The following is a 24,944-nucleotide window of genomic DNA, read 5'->3' as shown; positions in this document are numbered from 1 at the left end:
ATAAGTCATTAATACGGCCAACCTTTGGCTGCCAGATAAAAACTTACGTTGGCTGTTTGGACCATATGGGCACTTACCATGTGGTACCAAAATCCCTTTATTAACACCTTATTGAGCATTTATCAATATATATAATTCTATAATATTAGTGTATATAGATAGTTTGTTGTTCAGTTACCCTTGTGTTTAAGTCTGCTTATATTTTCAAAATTGATATCTTTGTTTAACTGTAAGTCTGCTAGGCTTACTATTCTATATGATAAAGAAAAGCATGAAATCCTCACTAGCAAATAATGACGATTAATCGACTGTCAAAGTTTCTGATTAATTTTTTGTTGATCAACTAATCATTTTTTCCAATGAATGTTTACAGCTCTTTATGTCTGTATCTGTCTCGCCTTGTAAATTAGTCCTCTTTGTCTTTACGTAAATGAAGTGCTACAAAGGACTTCAGTCAAATTCATTGTATGTGTCAACATACGTGACCACCAGTCTAGTATTACTACCAAAATAGAAGAATAAACACCAGCCAAAGGGATTTTCACAACCTGGCAACCCCAAATTATGTCTCTTTAATGGTTTATTATGAATTTATACAGGGTTACTAAATGATTAATTAACCATTGATAGAGCAATCGGTTCAAACTTATGAACCCTTTATAAAGGAAAAGGGGGCTATGAAATGGAGTGATTTTGGACTATTATTACAACTTAACTCATTATCAACATTGAGAGAATATTTTAAAGACTCTTGTTCTACAAGATATGATGTGGTATTACATGAGACAAATACTATTTTGCTTTCCTTGGACAACACACAATATTATGTATTTTTATCCACAATAAAATGAGAACAAATTAATTTAGACTTAGGAACTGTAAACATATCACTTTTGAGTGAACTAAAAACCACACAGTTCATATTCACAAATTTCTTGAAAAATGCATAAAAACTGCATAAAAGTAAAATGGAGGAACAGGCTGTAGTCGTTGCCATTATATTGTCTATTGACATATTTTGGCATGTAGAGAACTGTGGCTAATGATTTAATAAAAAGAAAAATAGAAGAAAAACTGAGTCGCATGTGAATACAAATGCTGTTTTTATGCTGTGCAGTTTAATGACTCAAGTCTGAGCTGGCATCTATACTCTTTTAACCTGACTGAAATGGTCCATTGGCTTTCACGATGACCAACATCCTCCCTGTTTAAATGTCCTTGAGTAAGATATGAATCCCCATGAGGTTCAGAAGTGCTGAGCCTGACCTCAAAATTCCTTAAGGTTTGACTATGGAAGAGTTTTCAGAAAATGCAGCACCACATCTGGGTCATAGCTGTGCGTTTCAAACAAAGCGTTCTTTCCGCAGTGCAGCCAACTCCTACCTACCCACAGCCTCAATCAGCAGAGGTTTACTACTGAAGTCTTGGCTCAGTACCAGCAGGGAAAAACAAAAAGACACCCCATGGCTGAAAAACTGCTTGGCACACTGTTGGAGAATCTCAAACGAGAGAGTTCAATCTGAAGAAGCATCTACTGTTGAGATATGTGCTATTTTTATGAGGAGTGCTTGAATTTTGAAACTGATGCATTAAATTGATATCAACAATTGTGTCTTTTGAATGAGGGGGAATTTTTTATTAAATTGGCTTCAATGAGGGAGTGGCGGCACACAAGGGAGGCAAAGAAAACACTCTGGAGCTTTTCACAATGTTCCATCTTCAGAATGTGAGCAAGTTTAGATCAACTTTAATATCTAAATTCGTTAGGAGTCTTCACTCAACACTCGTTCAATTCCTCCTCCCAGGTTTACCAAGTGTGGGTTTCCCCACAAGGCAATCACATCTTAGAGATGTTCTCAAACACAATTTTATTCGATTTTGAAGCCAGAGGAATTCTAACTGATCTTTCACGAACACAAATGAAAAGCGTTATTCAGATTTTTTTGGCAGATGTAGAGAGATGTTTCTGAGCAGATCCTGAAGTTTCCCCTTATTTTGTCTGGCCTCATATTAGTCCTGGACATCAAAATAATCTATCACAGGCTCTTCTTTAACCATCTTCGACCAGGTGCTTCCACTGGCAGCCCTGGAGAATTGAGAAGAAAATTAGTCAAAAGAAGGCAGTAACCTTTAAAAACTAGACAACAAAGACATGAATGATTCAAGATGCAGGGACAGACAGCTGCATATCGCTTAAGTTATTAATTCATCCTTATCCAGAGAAACTTCAAATGATTGAGGAGGCAAGCGTGATTCTTGAGGACACTCTTGTGACTGGTCTGGTTACCAAATATTGTCTAATCAAGGAGGAAGACTCACTTGCTACTGTGCTGTTTAATATGAGCAATGGGAGGAGGGGCTCTTGCAGCCGTCTCTCTCTCTATCAGTGATGTCAGGGTTGAGTTTGGACAGGCCGACTTCCCCCTGGATATTATCAAGATACACAGGCACATCCTCAAATCCACAATCAACACTTCTTTTGGTGTTAGCATAGCTATTCCTGCATCTGGTAAAAGGTCTTACTTGTGCGCTGTGATGACCACGTTGCGTTTGGGCTCACTGTCGTAGCTCACGCTGTCCACACTGTAGACCTCAGCCAGCTCGTGGATGATCTTCCGGTGTTCTCTGTTCATGGGTGGGAAACAGTGGCTCCTCTTTGGCTGTTTTCCCTGCAGACATCATTAATGTTTTTCCATTAGAGATATATACTGAGAAGCATTTCAAAACCTCACTGACCTGCTTCCCTCCGTACTCCATAGATGTTTACTTGGGGAGTTAGTGTTCATTTTGTAGAAATTTATGCAATTCTAATGGCAAATGTCCAGAATTGCCAGAAGTGACCCTTCCAAAGCAACAGTTGTCATGTTAAAAAATGCAGATATAATTTCCATGTTTTTGTTATTTTTCTATCACTGAACTGCATCTAAAGTTTATTCTAAAATCCAGTGGTTCCCAGCAAATCTGAGGGTTTCACAACATGATTAACAGGAAAGCAGAAAAAATGTTTGTTACACAAAATCTGATGTATTTTAGAAGGCAGTCTCCCAAATGTTGCTCTTTTCTTGTGAATTAAATTATAATTATCCCTTTCCAACCTAAAAAAATAAAATAAACTATTAATATGAAAAAATAAACCTGCTGGTGAATAGTCATCTGTTCATTGAACTTGAAACATCTCAGAAATGCACCCAGTGATGACAGGTGGAAAGTAGGCATAGCTTTTGTTTTCACAAGCCAGAAAGGTTGGGATCTGCTGCTCTAATCTGTTAGCAACGCAGTTAGTAGTCTGTCTCTTTCCTCCAAACTACATATACACGTGCAAACGCTGGACAGAAAATGATCAAAGAATACAACCATTATAAAAGTTTGTATGACTATAGGCCATTTCATTGATATTTTTTTTTGGTTTTTTTTTCCATTAAATCATAACACAGTGTATCCATTACATGGCCACACGTTTGCCAATATCCCTGTGCACAAACTTTTGTGGATATTGGTCTGGTTTAGGGTAGACCCCTTAACTCCAATTAGGGGAAATCGCAATGCTACAACATACAAGGACATTTTAGACTACAGTTTGGAGAAAGCCCCTTTTCGTGCTTCAACATGAAAGCCGCCTGTGCACAAAGCCAGGTCCATAAAGAAATGGTTTTCCCAGTTTGGTGTGGAAGAACCTGACTGGCCTGCACAGAGCCCTTACCTCAACCCTTTCCAACACCTTCAGGATGAGGTGGAATGCAGACTGCGTGCTGGGCCTTATCGCCCCACATCAGTGTCCTACCTCACTAACGCTCGTGACTGAATGGGAGCATATCCCTGTAGCCATGTTTCAAAATCTTGTGGAAAGCCTTTCCGAAAGAGTGGACATTTGTGGAGTGTTTTGAGTGTCCACATACTTTTGGGTCTGTAGTGAATGTGTGGCCTATTTTCTGTAGGCAAATGTCAAGGGGCATGTTTGATCTGACTTTTTACAGAAGTATACTAACAAAGGGAAAAAAAAGGACAGCAGCAGCTGGCATAAAAATTGTCCAATTTCTTTGTCACAAGCTAATCAGAAAGTAATACAGCAAAAATTTCGATAGAGAATATTTTATAATCTTCATTTTGGGAATGTAGAAACCCACGTAAAAGCACCAACGGTAGAAAATGAAGTCAGTGAAGGCAGCATGGTTTGTAGCAAATTTAAGACATGAGAAAATAAAATAAACCTTTCACAAGCAGACTCAAAGGCAGTACGGCTTAGCACCCGTGATTCATTGTTCCAAAAACAGATTCAGGTGGTCATAAATAATATTTCACATTTGGCAAAGAAACCAAAGCAACAGTGACCTCGGCAGCCTCACTCCTGACTGCCTCAATGCATCGAACAAAGTTGAAAAAAAGAACAAAACTATTTTTTCTGGCTGACCCATAAGGCAGCTACTAATTCAGCCTGGCTTAGAAACGGTTACAAGAGAGGCGTCACCGCACTGTCAGAAATCTACAAGCAACCACAGCTGGTTCAAACTCGGACGTCCACTGGAGAATTGACCGAGTTTAAAAATAGCTCAAAATACAACAACTGGGTCAGAAAATTATATGAAGATGAGGTAACTTGTGGATTTAGATTCACACCTAAAAGTGGGCGGTCTCATCGAGTAGGCCTAGCTTTTTGTTCCCCAAACCAACACTAGTTCTAATGAGCCCATGCAAGTGTTTAGAACAGGGGCAATCAGTGAACTCTTGCAATGACACCTACAAAAAGTAATAGATCATAAACTTACTTTGATCCAAATACAGATGTCACCAATTGCAGCTGTATTTTTGCAGAACTTGTTGCTTTAACAATGCTGTACGTGAACTGAGCCTTGATTTTGACACAAAACGTATTTCCTTGAGGACAATCAAATCAACCAGGTACTAATGATGTAACATTAACTGGAGTGCAAGCTTAAGCATTTAATCAGTTTTTCCTCAGCAATCGTGTTCTCCCAACACAGCCACCAGAGGAAGCATCACATCACATCAGAGGTCATCCAACCTGTTGGGACCACCATAATGGCCACGGGATTCACAGTATCATCTCACCTTATTAACAAGCTCAACAAGATTCTTGATCTCCTCTTCTACTTCTGTGACAAATTTCAGATCTTTTCTGAAAAACAGAAAACAGAGAGCCGAGAGAAGAGTTTTTTTGTCAAGTGGTTCATCTGCATTTTTAGGCTGTGAGGAGAAAAAAAAAAAACCAAACAAACAAACAACTTGTGTAATAAATTAATAGCCAATAATGACAACCAGTTTCCTAAGATCATGGAAGTGTCAAAGACAGACCTGGCGTCCTCTTTGAGGCTGTCGCTGTATACAGAGGTGGAGCGGACGTTGAAGGGGTCAGAAGACGAGTCTATCTGTAACGCCTCAGCCAGGCGCCTGTTTCTCTCCAAAGTAGCACACTCTTGATCACATTCAAGCCTGAGAAACATTTGAATAATCATATACTCAGGGTTTGCATCATAATATTAGGGTGGGTGCTGTTCACACCTTATTTGTTTCAACTTGGGATGCTAAAAATAATACCTCTTACAAAATGGATCGTCCTGAGTGGCTGAGTCAAGCTTGAAGTTGATGTAAGCCATTAAATGCAAACCTCTGATCAACTGATTTAAATATTAATGCAGAAACAAAAGGTCCTTGGTCCTCGTGAACAGGAAATCCATTTCTATGGATGTCCTCTAAATAAGCTGTTGCCTGGATAATTTTGTGCATGAATCTTGAAACAAGTAAGCATCAAAATCTCTTTCACACAACATTTGACCTTTTGATTTGACTTTAAGCCTCCATTACACTACCTGGTTTGTCTCAACTCTTTCTTAGTGAGGAACGGGCCAATGTCCATGGAGTCGCCAAGCTGCATGTCAGACAGTTTACTTGCCATGGCGATGGCTGCATACCTGCAGTACAGAAAGTGACGTTTCACCCACTTCATATTCCTAAATCAAATAGCTAAATACAGTTACAGTCTAACTGACCTCTGATAAGAACTGGCTGCTTCTGTGCAGATGACTTTTTCCTTTCTTCGACCACAATCACACTGTAGAGCTATCTGTGAAAAGTATCAAGAATTAGACTCCACTAAAAGTGTAAGAAAATATGAAGGATTTGACTTCAGACTGGTGCAAATTGTTTTTGTAAGCAGACAAATATGTTGATTTTTGAAAGTCTGACACTACTCTTGTGAGGAATTCCTGCGGCTGTGAAAGGTCTCATTGTTTGTTGAGCTCTTGAGTTTGGAAGACTGCCACCGACATGTTTTTATTTCATCCAAGTTAACTATTTATGACAGTTACACACTATTACAGCAGTTATCATCAACTGCTAGTAGCCCTCTGTGTAGCTAGAAAGGATCAGAGAGAATACACAGCTGGACTGTTACACATAACCTCCCCTCATTAAGGAGATGCGACACATTCATAAAACTGAATTTATTCACTAAAAAAAAACTATTCATCGTAGTAATTAGTTATTATAATGATGAGAAATGTGAGAAAATATGCCTCAACTCCCTGTGAATCCTGGCCTCGATGTAACAAAGACCATTTACACAAACTTTGTAACCCATTTTTCAGCCAGTGGAAATCCAGCTGTTCTCAGTAGCAGTGTTTTGTACCTTGGCAGTGCAGGTGGTGTGTGGGCAGCCGCTGCCCTTATGACAGGGAACTGAGCACGGGTGGCCACAGTCTGGACGAGGCAGTATGCAGGGTTGCTGGCAGCTGCCTTCTGCCAAGCAATCGCCCCGGTGGCAAATCCGTCTGCAGCGGTGCATTTCACATGGCAGCGCTTTATTACATGTCAGGCCACAAGAAATGTCTTGCAGATGGCACGGGATGTTGCTGCGTTGCTGTGGGTCGAAGAAAAAAGTGTCACTATACTCACAGGAATAGAAAACAGATAAGTTATGCAAATTGTCAGCTCAGGGAAAGTTACCTCGTGCTTTCCCATGCACCACTTCTGAGTGAGATATGTGCAGGGTGGACACTTCTCTTCACTGTGGCAGTTATGAAACACTAAATGAGAGGCAAATGTTAAGAGAACACATTCTTATATACAGTTTATAAAAACAGTGTGAACTGTTGTTGTTATATATTACCTGGGTGGTCACACTCATGTCTTCTTGTACACAGGTTTTTGCACTCTGGTGGCTTGGTGCCACAGGGGATGGGCGGGTACAACACAGTGAGCCCACAGTGACACGTCAGCTCATCAAAACCTACAAACAGAAGGAGCCATTACACATTGGATATAAGCTGCATGTCTACATCATGACACATTAATGCCAAACATAATACCAAACAGGGGAAAAACAAAAAACAAAAAAAAGATACAAAAATGTCAAATTAGTTCTTTTTGAATGACTGAATAACTATGTGGTATTTCTGAGACTTGGCTCATAAATACTGTTGGACCGGAGAAAATGACTGCGGGACTCACTGGACTGCCAGCAGGGTTCACAGTTTCCACGGTGACAAGGCTCCTGGCAGCGGTGGAGGCCACAGTTGAGCTTGTAGCCGCAGATCAGGGGGCACTTGTGCTCCACAGTCTGAATGGACAAAGACAGAAACCGGTAACACCACCTCATATGGTCTAGTGCTGTCCAAATAACTAAACGATTTGTACAGATCGGGAGACTTTGAATACCCTAAATAAGAACTTTCAACACTTTTATTAGATGTGGACTGCTAGCTGAAATTTCATTTCATTGTGCAAAGAGGATTAATTAAAAAAAGAAGAAAATTTGGAACAGACTACAGTCTGGCATTTATATACAACTTGACAAGATCAACAAATAGTAACAGCAATAAAATATAAAACCATTTCAATAACAGAGTGGTTTACATGGCATGTAAGAAACCAGGTTACTGCAGAAGGCTGAGAATAACCATGTTTCTAACAGTTAAATGCCTGCACTCTGGAAAGAGCCTATTCTTAAAACTAGACCCTCTGTGCAGTGGAAAGGTGCAGTTATTTTGGAAATTCCTGCCCTATAAACAGAGAAAATAGAAAAAGGGGAGTTGCATTCCTGGCTGCTTTAAAAGGAGAAAATCCTACAACAAGCAGAATGCATTCCATAAAGCTTTCAAAAAAAAAATAAAAAAAAATAAAATAATAATAATAATAATTTATCTATTAAAAGTGACAAAAACTAGTTTATTCAGCTCAAGTTAGCTGCACTACAGTGCTGTTGGTAGAAATGAAGCACAGCTGTTGTTTTGTGACACCACTGAACAGTTCTTGTCCGCCACATTTTCAGTATTAAAACCTGAGATATTGAACCTAGTATAACGAGTCACATTTGTCACTGTTAAAACACTAGGGGGTCCTATAGCTTTCACTATTGTCATCAATATCTTCAGTATTGCATGAGGTAAATCAAGTATGCACTAGATTTTGAAGAGGGTAAACTATACAAATGCACCACTGACAACGTTTCAGTGAATACTCACCACACAACACAGCTCGCCACACTTGTGTCGGCCACAGGAGCGTTTCTTGTTGCAGCGCTTCTCGCAGGTGAAGACGAGCTCATCTGGAACAGAAACAGTCAGAAATAAAATACCACAAAACCTTGTTGGGTATGCCAAGGTAATCTTACATTGGTATAATGTTATCTGAATGTGCTTAAATCTCACCCTCTTTCTGGATTGTTGCACATGGGACCTCCTGGAAAACAAAGATGTCTTTTTCAACTTAAATTTCATTGCTTTTCAAATAATAATTACAGAACAAAAACACAAAAATTGGGGTCACTGAGGTACACAACTTATTGATACATCTTAAAGTAACTCAGTCTATATTTGAAGGTTTTAGTAGTGCATTTGTGATGGGTGATATAAGTAGTCCCTTTTCCCCATTTTTCATTAAGTGTTGATTGTCAGAACGTGAGAGTCTTTCCATATCATATACTGTATCTCTTCAACTATGTCCAGCCAGTGTTTCAGAATGGTGGGGTACTTTCTACACCATTGCATCGGGATTGCCTTCTTGGTCACCGCTAAACGATCCTTCACAAGATATCGGTCCTCGTGTTGTATATATTCTTGCATCAGATTGCCTAAATATAGCGCAACACATCTTGGGTAATTCATAGCCTAATATCACTGTCAACTCTATCAATAATTCATTCCAGTACTTTCTCCTGTTTAAACATTCCTAGAATACATGATTGTGGTCTACACTCTTCTCACCACAGTATCGAGCATGACAGTTGTATAGATGAATATCTACTTTTAGTCCTAGGAGTAATGAAAAGTCTGACTATATTTTTCCAACAGAGTTCCTTCCACAGCCAGGAGCTGGTGGTTGGTTGTTGTAAAAAGATGTCTGTCAAATCTTTGGTGTCACACACAAGACAAATGACACCACTACAGCAAACAGATGTTCTGCTGGTGTTTCTGCCCACCTTGGTCTTGGAGCCACATCTGCATCTGATGGTAGAGGTCAGCAAGCAGGGCCCACAGCTGCCCTCATGGCACAGATTCTCACACAGATGGATGGTGTCTGAAATAAAACAAGTCCATTAACTCCTCACAAAGTGTAAGAACACTGCCTGTAAGCTCAAGATAATGCACAACCCGTTTGCACACAAAGAATGTTTAAGACCACTGATCGGGAGTTATGACCAGTTTCTTTGTTTTTGTTCAGAATTTAAAACACAGGCCAACGAGAAAATAAAGAGATGTTACTCAGGGTGAATGTCTTATGGAATTGATACACCTTTAGTAACATTTAGAAAAAATAAATAGATATATGAGCATAGGATTACATGATCATACAACTAAAGACATTCAGAGCCAATGCCAAACATCAGAGAAACATCACAGTATAACGAGTGCTTCGAAAAATGCAGGGGGAAAAAAAAATAAATTGAATTAAAAAAAATAAATAAACAAATAAAATAAAATAAAACAGCAAGCAGATGTGGAGAATCTGCAAGCTAAAAACCTAAGGTTTAACAAAACATGATGGAAAAACATGAAGTCTTTAGATTTGGACAGATAAAGCCTTTTTCTCTTTTAATTCTCTATGCTTTTCTTCACCATTTTAAATGCTCAATATATTTCTGTGAGCAAACAAACCATCAACATTATATAACTGCACAAGTTTTAAATAGAGAACTTGTTGCATCCAAGTACAGCCGTCAGTTTCACTCTACCTGTTTGAGCATATTCTGTTTTTTTCCTCTTTTATGAGGCTAGCATCAGTCCCCATCCCTAACAAGTCACACTATGTAATAAGAAATTATTTGAGCTTTACTGAGTGTGTCCATGAGACAGTAGCCATCTTTTGAACAACATAAAACTTTTTTTTTTAGTTGAGACACACTTTGTCCCTTTGACTTACCGCTGGAGCCACAGGCCAAGGGTTTGTTGCACGTCTTTCCACAGGAAGGGATTGGATCAGAGCAGCTTTGTCGTTCTGAGTAGCCCAGCTCCAAGAGTTTGGCCAGCGGTGTCTGACCGCAGGGGCAAGTCTTCACCAGGGTTGGGGAGCGTGGGCACTGCTGGCATGGACCACGGTGGCACACCTGCTGGCACCGGTGGGCTTCGCAGTCCAACATCCTGCACAAAGAAAGAGTAACAGAATACAGAGTGTCACGGTATGAGTGGAACTGTCAAAGTGTAATCATAGCTTTAGTATCAATCGATGATGGAAACCATTAGTGCTGATCCGTCGTACTTACATTCCACATATTTTTTGACAGGAGAAATTTCCCAAACCATCAAATCCTTCTTTATCTGTTCCACACAGGACTTTACGAGTTGTAACTCCACAGTAGCAAACTACAGAAAATAAATTCAGGAAAAACAATTGTTATAAGTTGATTCTAAGCCTGAATTTCAGTTATTCATTCTTCCAATTATTGAAAGTTGCCAAGACAGAAAGGCCACCGCAGGTTTCATTTTAATCAGTCACAATGTTATACAAGGTTGTTCTGTCAAAGTTAGACTCACCCTGCTGAACCTGCAGCTGGCAGGGCTGACATGCCCCACTGTGGCAAACCTGTGTGCACGTATGTTCAGCACAGTTGAGTAAAGCACCACACACTTTGTCACACTGGAGCACTGTAGCCTGGCCACAGCGCATTGGTTGACTGGAAAGAAATGTTTCAATCAATATTAAAGTGTCAAAACTCTAAGTAACATAGATGTATTTGAGGAACCAAACTCTAGGGGTACCACGATAAAAACAGAGTTCAAAGATATAAAAAGGTACTGGAAAAAGATGCATACATGCACATAAATGTTAAGTACCTGGTCTTCCCACATATGCAGGATTTTGTAACAAAGGCAGGACATTGTGGACAAGGTCCAGGGTGACATAAGCTGAAGAACAACAAAGAAAGTATTGACTGAGACAAATATTCCTCTACTATAAATCCATGTTTTTTAAAGTTGTAGTGACTTTTTAAAATATATATATACACTTTCATGTACATCTATTAAATAGTTTGTGCCAAATTTGTACAAAATTCTTAATCTCAAATGTAAAGGGGGGGGGGAACCCAACAACTTATTTTTAATGGCCTACCAGTAGATGGACCTAAAAATTCTCCCAAATTATACAATCAGATATTATACCAATTTCTCACTCCTCTCAAACATTACACACATCACATCAAAACTGCATCTTCTCAACTTTCTAAATGACCAAACTGGTAACATAGTGTAGTGTTTTATTATTTAGCCTTTGGCCTCTGAAAAAACAAACAAACAAACAAAAAAAAAAAAACCAACAACAACAACATACATGTCCTCTTCTGAAAGTTCTATAATAACTTGACAATACAGAAACAAGACAAGGCTCACATGTTACAGGGGTGGTTGCAATCCAATCCACTTCTTTTCTTCCCACACATGTCACCACAGCTGTGGGGAATCTCACTGCGCTGCCACTCTGGGTTTGTCACTTTACCTGCCAGTCAAATGTGGAATAAAGTGAATGACGGCCTTGTTTCACCTGCTTTTGGTGAAGATTTGAGTGATTATAGGAATCTTATAGGAGAGGAAAGCCTTACTGATAGTACAAGATTACAATTTGATTAAATGATCTAACCTGAGAAATAGCTTACTGTTTTAAAGATATATTCAATTGTATGAATGAAACTATCACTAACCACAGAAGCAGGTGTAGGAAGTCGGGTTCTTCAGTGCAACATTCTGACAGGCTGGACAACGCCATCCTTCAGCTGAATCTGAAAAACAGCATCATAAAAACATAAATACATTTTCAAAGAAACTTAACATGCAATGTGATGTTATGCAACACAATACACTGCTGAAGCAGCAGGAATGCCAATGCAATGTTCTGTTAACAGGGCAACAAAAACCACCTTTGTACAGCAGATGTACCCGATATTGTCTACATAGCATTACCACGTATCACAGTGTATTATGCTATGAGCACCTATTGTTTTGTATCCCTACAAAGAAGTCCAAACCGACCAGAGTCTAGGTCAGTGCTGCATAAACTGGTCAGTTATTAGAGAGTAAACATCCAGATGTCGTTTAAAGGTCATACCGTCTGCCTGAGAGGCTGGGGATCGAGCCCATTTCTTGATGCAGTTCAGGTGGAAGACGTGGAAGCAGCTGTGGCAGCTCCACACCGGGGCCATGAGCCTGACAATATCACAGCACACCATGCACTCATACTTCTCTTCGGATAGCTGTTCGATTAGACGCCCTATGGAAAGAAGACATCAGAGGTTCAGAAGACAGCAGAGCTTCAGAGAAATAGCCCAAAATTAACCTCTTTAACCTAAATGACCCTTTTTGGCAGCTCCATCAGAGAAAAATCATTTTTTGCTAAGCCCTGTTCACGCCAACTGACCCAAATGTTTCTAAAGATACCAAATATATTGTGCTAAACTACAAGGCGGTGTGTATGGAATGGTGCACAAGCTATCAACAAATTTATAAGAGTTAAGCTACATGTATCACTTGATGAAATATAGGCTGGAACAATCTCACAACTGAATAGTAATATGTGAAACTGATTTATCAGTCTAACCTGTCTGTGTCTCCTTGCTCTCTGGCATCTTGTCCCAGTTCCTCGGACCAGGTCTATGGTTTTGATGGCGTGTCCTTCTCCCTCCTGTGGCCTGGAGGGTTGTGTGTCGTCCTGAACCTCCCCCAGGCTTGCTGGTTGAATTCTGAGATGATCTCCTGTGGTCTGAGTAATCCTGGCCACTGGCTCCACCCTCTGAGCCCACCTCCTCTTGAGATTGATGTTTGGGTGGTTTGGGTGCCTCAGAGTGTTTCCTCTGAAGATCATCATGTTGAAGGTCTGGACATGCCCTGCTCCTCTGAGTTCTCTCTCTGATTTCTGAGGGTTGATTTTCTCCTTTGGTGTCATCTGACCTCTGATGCTCTACTGAAGTGTTGTTCTCCTTTAAGCGGGTGCCTTTCTTGTTTTGTTCTCCTCTCCTCTGCTCATGGCTAAACTTCCTGGGTTTTTTTGCCCGGGCGTCCTGGTCTTCATTGGTTTGTTCTACATTTCTGCTCACATCTCCTCTCCGCCAGTTCGGGCTATCAGCTCCACCCATGGGATGTGCACCTGAGTGGTTGCCTCCACTGTGCAGGACATAGTCACTTCCAGGTCTTTGCCACATGGAGCTGGAGCCACCAAAACTCCCGTTTACACTTCTATTCCCTTCTCGCCTCCCTCTACCTCTGCCTCGCCTTCTGGCTCCATCTTCTCCTTGGTAGGGAAGATGCTGATATTCTGCATAATCTAAATTATTATGGCTAAATGGGGGGTTAAAGCCCTGATGAAAGTGTCCATATCGTTGAGAAGGATCAAAACTATTACTACTCAGGTTTCTGTCATTGTTGTGTCTGGGCCGACCTCTTCTGGATTTATGCTGATGTGGCTTTTTATGTGACGTCCCATCTGGATTGAGGTCAGGTGGGTCTGCAAACAGAAAAAGTCGCAGTGTCAAAAGCCTGTAGCTGTGTGTGCATTAATCACGCCCAAATACAGTCACAGTAAATATACAGCGTTTAAAAGAAGGGATGGTAAAAACAGTGACTCTAATTTGAGTGATTCCAGACACTATGATCAAGCCTGAAAAATAACATTTACTATATCCTGGCTGAAACAATATTTTTGAGGCGTGTGCTATAATTGATATTTTAATATTTAAAAAATATTAGATATCACAACCAATAATATAAAGTACAGATAAACAGAGAGCACAATTACTAGCATTTGTGGAGATAAGTACTATGTGAAATATATAAGTATACAGACACCGGGTCAAAGGTAACAAACTTACATAATAAGTTAACCGAGTCAAGCATGTCTTCTAGTCTAATCTAGTGTGACCAACGGCAAAAAAAAACAAAACAATCAAAACAAATGAGTGTTATTTAATTAAAATCGTATGGCAGACATGAGCAGACACCAGCAAATATTGCTGCTTTTTCTACCTAATTATTACAAATTTGGAAAGTTCTCAAAACTGAAATCTACTATCTAATAATTTTATGTCGATTAATTTCTACTTTAAGAACTACTCGTATTCCGGTTATTATGTAGCCAGCAATTATACTACAGCTACTAAATAACTAGTAATCATTGAATAACCGTTGATATACAAATTTCACGTGTGAGAACTATTAAAAACAAACACTAGGGCTACTACGGGCTGACAGGCTAGTTACTCGTTTCTTAGCTCCTGGCTTCAAAGTACTCTGTCACGTTGTCGGATCAGCTACGAATAGCCCGATCACAATGAGATGCTAGGCTAACATTACCAACCCCTAGCTAAACGTGCATCATAAATGAAGAATCAGCTGCTACGTGTGTGCTAATGTTAGCTGAAAGTTCGTAGTAGCTAACGTTAGCTGTGCAACTTACCAAATGAACAGAATACGTAAAACGTTAGCAAACGAGTTTAAGTGGGCAGTCAAAGTAATTCAATTTGGTTTTATTGGTAAGAACTTGTTTTAGCCACTTAAGCTGTGGAGGTGTCCACTGTTTGTTAGAAAAAATATTTAGAGATCATGTTATTTACCTGAGGAGCCCTCGGCCATTCAGTTTGATAACCGGTTGTTGCTTCTCCCACGCCGCAGGTTTGAGGACAACAGGCTGTTTTCCGAGAAATGACAAGCGTATCCAGGCACTCAGCGACAATATCCACCCTTGGACCTGTGCTCAGGTTGTTAAAAATGAGACCAAGTCCCTCAAGAGCAGCAACAATCTCCAACAATCTCCTCAGCTCACCTTATCAATACCAGCTAGCTAAAGGCTAGCACAAACGATGTCAAGTTAGCGAGTAACAAAACACGAACGTCCCGTTTCGATTTTCAAAATAAAACGCTTGGAGGAATATTAAAATTCATACTTCTTGCATCCAATTTTTTTCTAAAATCAAAGGCTCCATATAAATGCATATATAAACGTTAATCCTAGCAGAAAATACTTCTACCCTCCATAACCCTCATCTGACAATATTATTTATTTACAGATATTGTTTGGTCCATGGCAAAGCCAAACCAATAGGTATAATAGTGAAATTCAATTATTAGTCATTTACAGGGGTCCTCTAAGAACCCCCTCAAGAATCCCCAGGTTAAAAAAACTAACCGCTTGACAAGATAAATAAATGAATGAATTAAAAAAAAAAAAAAAAAAAAAAAAAGGTCCACAGCATGGCCAGAAGGTGGCGCTTCATGTTTGGGTTTGTACAACAGAAATTACAAAGACTTTTCTGGTGGAGACTGGGAGGGGAAAAAAACAATAATAATGTAATGTTTTCTGTAACACTGTCCCCCATTTAGCATTTATAAGTAGTAAAAAAACATTCAATAAAGAGTTTACAACACACTACAACGTAGTTGTCAGCAGATATATTTTAAGCGTTCATTAATGTGCAGTATTGTTCAGGATCCCTGGGTAACTTCTCTCATGAGGACATTGTGTATATCATCAAACCTGTTTTACTATGTTGTCATTCATGATCGGTTCAGACAGCAGCCCCCACTTACAGGTGCCCACAGGAGTTATAGTTGTTAACAAATACACAACAAACACATGTATGCTCACAGCTACATTATAGTGTTATAAGCCATTTATTAAACATGTATATGCTGCTTTTGAACGCTCAATAGGGGTGTATTCTGGACTTCTGCACATTTAACATAGATTTTATCCCAGTGTGGGATAAATATCGTGGTGTTTTCTACAGATTTATGCAGTTCTGAAGCAAGTGGATACTAGGGGATAAAAACTGGGCGAAGTGAGAGGCTTATCTCTGGCTACCACTGGTTCAAATGTAACATGAGTTAGCAAATCTCTAAGATATCAACATGAAAGTGGAAGTCCTGTCTACTTTTGCCCCATGTGAACAAGGTGGTTCAGAGAAGATCATGACTCCTGGGATGAGAATAAGGCTCAGTGTCTCCAAGAGTTTTCTAGATATTGTGACAGGCAGCTTTGAAGTTGGTTAAAAAAAAGTTAATAGCTCATGATACTTTCGATTGTTAAACATTAGATTGATAATACTGATCTATCAATATGTAAGCAGCATTTTAATACTGAAGCTGCTTGAGGTGGAGCTAGTTTTAACTACTTTACATACAGTTATCTAGTTTGGTGGCTCCCAACTTAGGGTGCGGGCCCCTCAAAAGGGTCACAAGACACAGTGGCTACAAAAAGTATTCAGACGCCTTCACTTTTTGCAGACTTTGTGTTGTAGATTTAATTGCAAATGGATAAAATTAAAACATTTTGCCCATCAGTCTACACTCGATACTCCATAATGATAAAGTTTAAATATGTTTTTAGGAATCTCTGCAAATTTGTTAAAAATCAAAAACTGAAATCTCTCATTTACAAAGGTCTTCAGACCTTTAATTCGGTACTTTGTAGAAGCCCCTTTAGCAGCAGTTACAGCTTTGAGTCTTCTTAGGTAATTTGGGCAGTTTATCCCATTCTCCCCAGCAGATCCTCTCATGCTCCGTCAGATTGGACGGGAAGCGTCTGCGACCCGCCACCTCCAAGTCTCTCCACAGATGTTCTATTGTGAGCAAGTCTGGGCTTTGGCTGGGCCACTCGACGGCAGTCAGAGACCTGTCCTGAAAGCCAGTCCAGCGTTGTCTTGGCTGCGCACTTTGGGCCGTTGTGCTGAGAGGTGAACTGTCGCCCCAGTCGCAGGTCATGCGCACGCTGGAGCAGGACTACTCTGTATTGGCGTGTATTTATCCTTCCCTCAATTCTGACCAGTCTCCCCGTCCTTAACGCTGTTTTCTTGGTCACCTCCCTGATCAAGGCTTTTTTTGACTAGTTACTCAGTTTCGCTGGACGGCCAACTCTAGGAAGAGTCCTGGTGGTTCCAAACTTCTTCCATTTCACAATTATTGAGGGAACTGTGCTCCTGGGAACACCCAAAGCTTTAGAAATGGTTTTATACTCTTGCTCTGATCTATGCCCTGCCACAGTTTTATTGCATAAGTCTACAGAGTTCCTTGGACTTCACGGCTTGGTTTTTGTCCTGACATGCAGTGTGAATTATATGACCTTATATACACAGGTGTGTGCCTTTCTAAACTATGTCCAATCAATTCAGTTTGCCCCGGTTGGACTCCCATCAGGTTCTACACACATCTCAGGGATAATTGATGTACGTGACCACAGCTTGGATTGCCACAGAAAAGGGTCTGAGTACTTTTGTAAATGAGAGATTTCAGTTTTTGAGATTTTATGGATTTGCAAAAATTTCCAAAACATGTTTTCACTTGATCATAATGGGTTATGTAATGTAGATTGATGGGAAAAATGTAATTTTATCCATTTAAAATTCAATCCACGACACAATGTAGGGTGCAAGAAGTGAAGTGGTCTGAATGATTATTGAGAGGAAAGGAAAAAAAAAAGTTGATACACAAATTTGTACCATTTTTTTTTTTTTGAGTTTTCTTTTCTTTAACTCTTTAAGTGAAAAAAAAGGGACAAATTACCAGTTAGGGCCTCGAACAATTATTTAACTGAGAACTTTTGAGAAGTTTCAAGGGGAAAGGTGCAAATGGGGTGACAGTGCTAATAACTCACAGACATCTGAAGAGGCCTGAAGAAGTTTTAAAAGAATTTAGCTGATATGATTTTTTTAAGAGCCACAAACCTCTAAGAACCTGTAATGTCAGAGACCTGAAACCTGAATTTCATTCAGTTTGCTGACAATGACAGAGTTTGTAAAAATCATAAAATGTTTCCTTGGACACCTATGTGCAATTAACCTATTACCACTCACTCAATTCCCACAAGACCGAATGTAAAACTGACCTTTTATTTTATCCCCCCAAGTGAAAATCAGCCGAATCAGAGGATGAACTCATCACTGACAATAGGGGGGGGGACCAGAGCAAACTCACTCCGGCCAACTGTTCGTCTTTATCCAAACATTACCGTTATCGTCGAGAAATTAAAGTACCGACCGGACACAGTACATCGGGATTCATTTGGTTGGCCGTGAGTAACTGTTGCCCAAAATTAAAACGAGGACCAAAAAAAAAAAATCATTAGTAAAAAATAATAAGTACAAGATGACATAAAACTGAGAAAATATTTCGTGAATTGTTTAATGAAGCATTGATTCTCAAAGTTTTGAATCGTTACATGAAAAACTACAAGGCCTACTGACGACTTTCAACCGTTAACGTTTAAAAGTAGCGTTAAATGTCAAATTAGTGGCTTTTGAGAGCCAGTTACTTCCAACTGACAATATATAAATGAATAAATAATCATCAGGACTGTAAATATCCCACAAACTGTAGCTTTGAGTGACACAAATGAAACACTACTATTGTTCTTCTCTGTAAATCGTTGTTTTCTGTTTCAGGCCCACGGTCGGACAGCTCTCTCTGCAGACGCAGATTCTGGATCACGCATGCGCACTGCGCAGAGTGGCTCGACCAGGCGAGGTGGGTGGGAGAGTTTTGCCAAGTTACCATTAATAGCGATGAGACACCGGAAAACGGCTGAGTTCGTTTTCAAAGTAAAATGGTTAAAACGTACTGCGTCAAGAGCCTTTTTGCTGCAACGACAACCTCTACCGCAACTATTCGTGTGCAATAATGATGACGATCCGATTGTATATCACCGCAAGCTCTATATAGCTGCTAATGTTTTAATTTTTGACCTCAAATAGATTCTCATCAACGACGAATTGCAATCATATTACAAAAAACGTACAAAACATACATGCGTAACTTTGAAACCAGCTACTCTTAGTAATACAAGTTTGCCCTTTCACCTTCCAACATGCAGAGGCAGCATAAAACAGTGCCTCATCTCTGGTGTGAATGGTAAGGAGGTGTGTTGCACACAGTGGTGGAAAGTAACTAAGTACAGTTACTCAGCTGTACCTTACCTGTGTATTTCCATTTTATGCTGCTTTATACTTGTACCTTGCTACATTTCAGAGGGGAATTCTGTGCTTTTTAGCCCAGAATATTGATTTGATAGCCATAGTTACTAGTTCCATTTCAGATTCAGATTAAAAATCCAAAAAGTAATTAAAAATACAACTAATTAATTATGATGTATTATTATAGGTTAAGATTTACAGATCCTTCACAAACTACCCAGCAGTATATAACAATCATGTGCATCAGCCTACAAGGGTGGATTTTTTTTTCTCTACTTTGTGTGTTTTTTTTAAACACTTGTCATTTTAACCACGACATCCCGGGCAACTCTAACAAAATGTGGCAAAAAAAAAAAGGTGGAAGCTATTTTTTTAGAGAGTGTGACTGTGCGCTGTTCCAATGTACCATTTCTTCTTCGAAACACTATCATCCAAATATAATGTTGAGCGTCAGCGTCACGTCGACCCCGAGGGTTTTTTATGTTGAAAACCTTTACCGGAAGTCACGTCTTCCCTTCCAGCCAGCTTGCCCCTGCCTCTGAGGAGCTTGAGCGCGGCCGAGCAGGAGAGAGTGGCAGTGAATGTGTCTGCGGCAGCGTTTAGCATTTAAAAAACACAAACTACGGCTGAAGAAGAGTGGACCGAGCCCCGCGGCAGTTCGAGACGACCTCGGCGGACCATGGACTATGATAAATTGTAAACAGAGGCTGGTAACGGCGGGCTGTTTTGACGACAAGCGGCTTATTGAACATCTGTAGAGCATAATGAGGGCATCCGCTATTCTTTACGGTGGTTTTTCCTCCGAGGTTTAGTTAGACGCAGAGTGACAGTATTCATAAATGCGTCGCTTTTAGACATCCTCTGAAGGAATAGACACACCGAGGGGGACGTAGCCTGCAGATATTTAGTTAATTCCCTCCTCCCATGGCCCCCAGGGAACAGTGAAGTCATTTGAGAAGTCACCGGAGAAGAAGACACGTCTTAATCATCTCGATAGTTTTACACAGTTTTGCGAGGAAAATCGACTCTCCCTTCAACCAGACTCCCGTTGCGTTCTCTCTGTTTTGAAAATCTTACATGGTTTTGCCTTTCTGAGCTTTCATCGCCAACCCTCCAGTGGGCATTTCCCCCGTTAAAGGATGCCGGATCAAATATCGGTGTCCGAGTTTCTCTCGGAGACAACAGAGGATTACAATTCCCCGACAACATCCAGCTTCACCACCCGACTGCAGAGCTGCAGGAACACAGTGAATGTGCTGGAGGAGGTAAGGCCACGGTGTCAGCCTGTAAAGGATGGATGGAAGGATGGATGGATGGATGGATGATTGACGAAAGGTGGCTAATTAAACAACACAACCAAAGAGACTAGATTATGATATAAAGAAATGTATTTTAATGAAAACACAATGGGTTTTAATGGTGGGATGATGTTTAAATACAGCCAGGGCTATATGGATTCAACCCCTAAATCCAACTGGTGATGTTTGACAGCATTTCAAAAAATACCATTAGAGGCCCAAATGCATTATTATGTTGCATAACCGTCTCCCACAAAAGAAAATAATTGCACCTGTTGAGCTGCAGTTTCTGTTGAAGTGCATTTCTGGGGTCTCGCACCTATCCTAGTTGACTACCTGGTGCTAAAATTGACATTTCCCCACTCAAGGAGACTGGTTATGCACAGCTAGTGTGTGGAGGTGAACTCTCGTCCTGCTGCTCTTTCTTGCCAGATCTGTAGAGTAATAATAGAGGGGGTGGATGGCTTTGGTGGAAGAGTGCAGGGAATAGGAAGATGTGCACTCAGGCCTGGAGCTCTCTATGTTCACTATTACATAACTCTCAGCTTTAGAGCATGCTGCCAGGCTGTAGCTGTGTGTGTGTGTGTGTGTGTGTGTGTGTGTGTGTGTGCGTGTGCGCGTGCATGGGCGCGTGTGTGACAGAGGAAAAGAGAAAATCCTCTTCTAGTCACTGGCAGTGAGATCTTGATTAAACAGTTTGAAGATATAAGGATTCCCTACTCTCAAATAGGCCAGAGTGCATGTAAAAATGATGGATTTCTTCTCCAAAAAAGTGAAATATTGTGCAGCAACACACCCAAAGTCACAATCTGCGATGCTGTGTCACCTTTGATCAACGTAGGAGGAGTGTGATCGGGTCAGGCAGGTGGGCTGTGATGTGTATACGTGTGTGTGTGTCTCCCACGTCTCCTCACCCTCCACTGGCATCCTTCCTGCCATGATTGAATAGAGCATTAAACCGGGGGAGCGCGCACCTTCAATGCTGTACGTTATTGCCAGACCATGACCTAATTTCCTACTTTAAAAAACATTGAGCTGTGGACTCGAATGACTTCAGGCTCACAATATTAATTGGAATCTGTCATGTAAAGCAGAAACGTTGAACACGATACCCAACTTTTCATTCATGCTCCTTTTTAAAGTGATTAAATGGGGTTTTATTCGTAACTAAATAACTATATAGCTCATATGTAAACATTGACATGAGCATGACAGTGACCAAAGATGGTTTGTTTAAAGGAGAAAAATAAAGCCTTGTCCTCTCTTCAACACACTAACAGCTACTACAGCTCACAGTCTGTGCCCTCCACTTTAGTCCTTTACAAGTTTATTATATGATAGCAATAGAAAGTCTACCAAAACAGACCCAGGGCCGTGTTTACTCTGATCCCAGAGCACACATTGTGTCTGCTGACTGTAACAAGGAAAAGGCTCGCATCCTGAATCACCTCTCTGGCTCTGTGCCTCTGAGCTGAGAGACTGCAGCAGCGCAAACGAAAAACATCTGTTAGAGACGGCCGCCATGTGCGCCGGGCTTCAGTAGCCATTCTGGAATTTTTGCAGAGATCACATGACAAGGAAGACCATTATATTGGCACCAAAGAGCAAGCAACATGGTCTTCAGTGTTTAGACAAAGGCAAGATGCCCCTGAAACATTTTGGCGAGGATAATCAGCCAGTTGGGTAACTCAAACTGGGATACACCCATCAGACTCAGGCTGTGGCAAAACACAAGCAACAGACAGCCAGCCTAAACCAATGAATACTGCTAGATTAGTGTCTGTTATATGAAATTAACTACCCTGTTTGATCCCTGCGTAGACATGTAGGGACCCAATATAGCCTCTTCAGAGATGTAAAATTGCCTTTGGCATCACTTTGCCTGAAGTGGAATTTGTTTAAAATGCCCTGGATTTCTGCTGAGCTCCAAGTTCCTGTCCTCAAACTGAAAGCATCTACCCCTTTTCTCTCCAAGTCATTTTCTTGGTATGTTGACGATGTAAATTATGCAAAGGTACAGCGTGAATATTTAATGCTGTAACCTGAGGGGGTGACTTGACTCCGCAGGAGAGTTGTCATCCTCGGCGTGCTTCCACTGAGTCATGGTGCAAAGAAAGAAAGAAGGAAAAGTCGTTGCAGCATCATATTGTCCTAATTCAGTGCCACACATCAATTACATGTTTAGTCTTTATCCTGGGATCAGTGCAGAAATATGGAAAACAATGAGAGGCGAGATGGAGATAAAGTCCTAAAAATAACCTTTCTGGCCCGCTGTCTTGATTACGTGAGACGCAGGAAATTGGGGCATTGTGTGGAATGCGTGTGTGGGTGGCAGACCGGAAGCTGGTTGATGTGTCTGGGTTTTATTTTGGTGACATCTTTGGTGTAAATCAGCCATTGTTTTTTCCCGCTGCATTTCCCAGAAAAGGATGTGCGGAGGTTGGACTTTCTTTTGGTGAAGTTGGTGGGAAGGCAGTTGTTTATAATTTTTTTGTTTGTTCATCCAGATGCAAGAGATTATAGCTTCGTTACTGATTGTTGTCAAAGATGACGGTAAATGCCCTCCCATAGTCCAAGAATACAAAGTCTTATAATTGGTTATCCAAGGTATTCAATTAACACTGATACGAATCAGAGAAAACCTAACCAGAAAATAGTTGGTGTTTTTTAATCTGCTAAAGGTTTAGATATGTTAACAACCATATTGCTATCAAATTTCGTTTGTTAAGTAATGCACCTTGAGTTTGATTTCTCAAACCTAGATGGCAGATTGCCATGAAATTTGCCAAGCAGATTTATGCTACTCAGGGGAAAACTCCTTTTGATTTTCATGAACCCATGAACTTTCCTCAAGTGCCACGCGTAAGCAAACTTTACAGGCTTTACTTTTTTTGCCCCACTAGTGGTAAAACCTAAAAAAAAAAAGAACTTTTTATATTTGGAGAATCGTGAACCTATAACAATTCACCAAAAGATCAAATAATGATTGATCACTTTTCTGCAAGTTAATCAACTAATAATTTCAACAGGGGTGGAGATTGCTGATAAGTTACTACCAATTTCTTCTCTTAATTCTAGAAATACACCGATAGCGTATACTATTTGTATTGCCTTCTATGAACTTAAAAAGCAGTACAAAATGTAATATAGTAATACACTCTCAGTTGCCAGTTTATTAGGTACACCTAGCTAAAGCTAATGCAGTTTAATACAGCAGTCAAAAAGGTCATAATGTTCAGTTCTTAAACAGGTTTAGAGAGGTGATGATGTAGTGGAATTTTTGTGATCTTGTTTTCGAGGAGAATATCACTCTGGCTAAAACAACTGCAATAGCAACACAACAAATTAGAGCTGAAACAATTAGTTTAGTAATTGATTAGTTGATCTATGGCAAATATTTTGATAATCCATTAATCATTTAAGTTATTATTCACAGAAAACCACTAAACATTGTCTGTTTGAAGCTTCTCTAACATGACGACTTGCTACTGTTCTCTTTTTTTTTTTTTATCACTGTAAACTGAATATATTTGGGTTTTAGACTACTGACTAGGTAAAAGAAGACATTTGAAGATGTCACCTTGGACTCTAGGAAACTGTGATGGACATTTTTCAATATATTCTGACACTGAGAGCCTTAATGATTAATTAAAAAAAAAAAAAAAATCACACTAAATGATAATGAAAATAATCATTATTTGCAGCTTTACAATAATAACAATACTCTTAACCTGATTTTCCCGTCCTCTATACAGTCTCAAACAAAAATGTACAGTACTGTGTATCAGTAACTGCAATATTCACATACAGAAATATCAGTGCATCTCTAATTTGTTCCACACGTACATCACTAAAATGCATCACTACCTAGATTTTTCTTCCAAAGACCAAAGCAAAAGCAAACACAATGACTTGGACTAACTATAAAAACTACTAAGCAGATTGTGTTTCTTTGTTCAGCAACAGAAAACAGCAAATATGACATTTGCTTATGTGAAAAGGTCACAGGACTCCAAGACTCTCCTGCTTTCTCTCTATAAGTCATTACTAGCAGCAGGCACTTGTTATACCCCTGTGGGGCATGTATTGTCGCTCCATCTCTACCCCACAGATGGTACTTTGCGTCATTGGGTTTGCTTTCCTAAACCACACCGAGCGACAGCAGCAATACAAGGGAAACCCTCACTGCATTGGCATTCCTTTGAGCATGCCTCTCACACCACATCACATGGGCTGGAGCAGAAAAA

The 24,944-nt window shown here is 40.1% G+C and overlaps 2 protein-coding genes across 4 annotated transcripts in view; one reads left to right on the top strand and one right to left on the bottom strand.

Moving 5' to 3' along the window:
• Positions 1 to 573: 573 nt before the first annotated feature.
• Positions 574 to 15,337, bottom strand: nfx1 (nuclear transcription factor, X-box binding 1). Its single transcript, XM_040127180.1, has 23 exons — positions 15,050 to 15,337; positions 13,042 to 13,944; positions 12,553 to 12,714; positions 12,149 to 12,226; positions 11,841 to 11,946; positions 11,286 to 11,357; positions 10,986 to 11,125; positions 10,715 to 10,814; positions 10,375 to 10,592; positions 9,434 to 9,531; positions 8,664 to 8,694; positions 8,478 to 8,560; positions 7,465 to 7,573; positions 7,124 to 7,243; positions 6,961 to 7,040; positions 6,644 to 6,874; positions 6,006 to 6,079; positions 5,826 to 5,927; positions 5,311 to 5,448; positions 5,068 to 5,134; positions 2,524 to 2,669; positions 2,320 to 2,424; positions 574 to 2,086 (listed from the first exon to the last, which is right to left on the bottom strand). Exons 1-23 carry the CDS (start codon positions 15,066 to 15,068, stop codon positions 2,011 to 2,013), a joined length of 3,258 nt encoding a protein of 1,085 aa, XP_039983114.1. The 5' UTR covers positions 15,069 to 15,337; the 3' UTR covers positions 574 to 2,010.
• A 4,587-nt stretch (positions 15,338 to 19,924) lies between these two features.
• Positions 19,925 to 24,944, top strand: part of asap1b (ArfGAP with SH3 domain, ankyrin repeat and PH domain 1b) — a 61,584-nt gene continuing 56,564 nt past the window's right edge. For all 3 annotated transcript variants that reach the window (XM_040126778.1, XM_040126779.1, XM_040126777.1), the window contains exon 1: positions 19,925 to 20,664. In XM_040126778.1, coding sequence (XP_039982712.1) covers positions 20,539 to 20,664 — 126 coding nt within the window. In that variant the 5' untranslated portion in view covers positions 19,925 to 20,538. The remainder of the gene's footprint in view (positions 20,665 to 24,944) is intronic.

Source organism: Xiphias gladius, chromosome 5 (assembly GCF_016859285.1).
Source record: "Xiphias gladius isolate SHS-SW01 ecotype Sanya breed wild chromosome 5, ASM1685928v1, whole genome shotgun sequence".
NCBI lineage: Eukaryota > Metazoa > Chordata > Actinopteri > Istiophoriformes > Xiphiidae > Xiphias > Xiphias gladius.
Note: the sequence above shows the minus strand (reverse complement) of the source record. Positions and strands in the feature narration are given on the sequence as shown.

Bases quoted from the DNA above. Each gene is read 5' to 3' on its own strand.
- nfx1 (XM_040127180.1), bottom strand. The intron at 12,715-13,041 runs GTTAGACTGATA...TTCTTTCCATAG, and splicing joins GAGCAAGGAGACACAGACAG to GGCGTCTAATCGAACAGCTA. The intron at 12,227-12,552 runs GTATGACCTTTA...GCTGTTTTTCAG, and splicing joins CCCAGCCTCTCAGGCAGACG to ATTCAGCTGAAGGATGGCGT.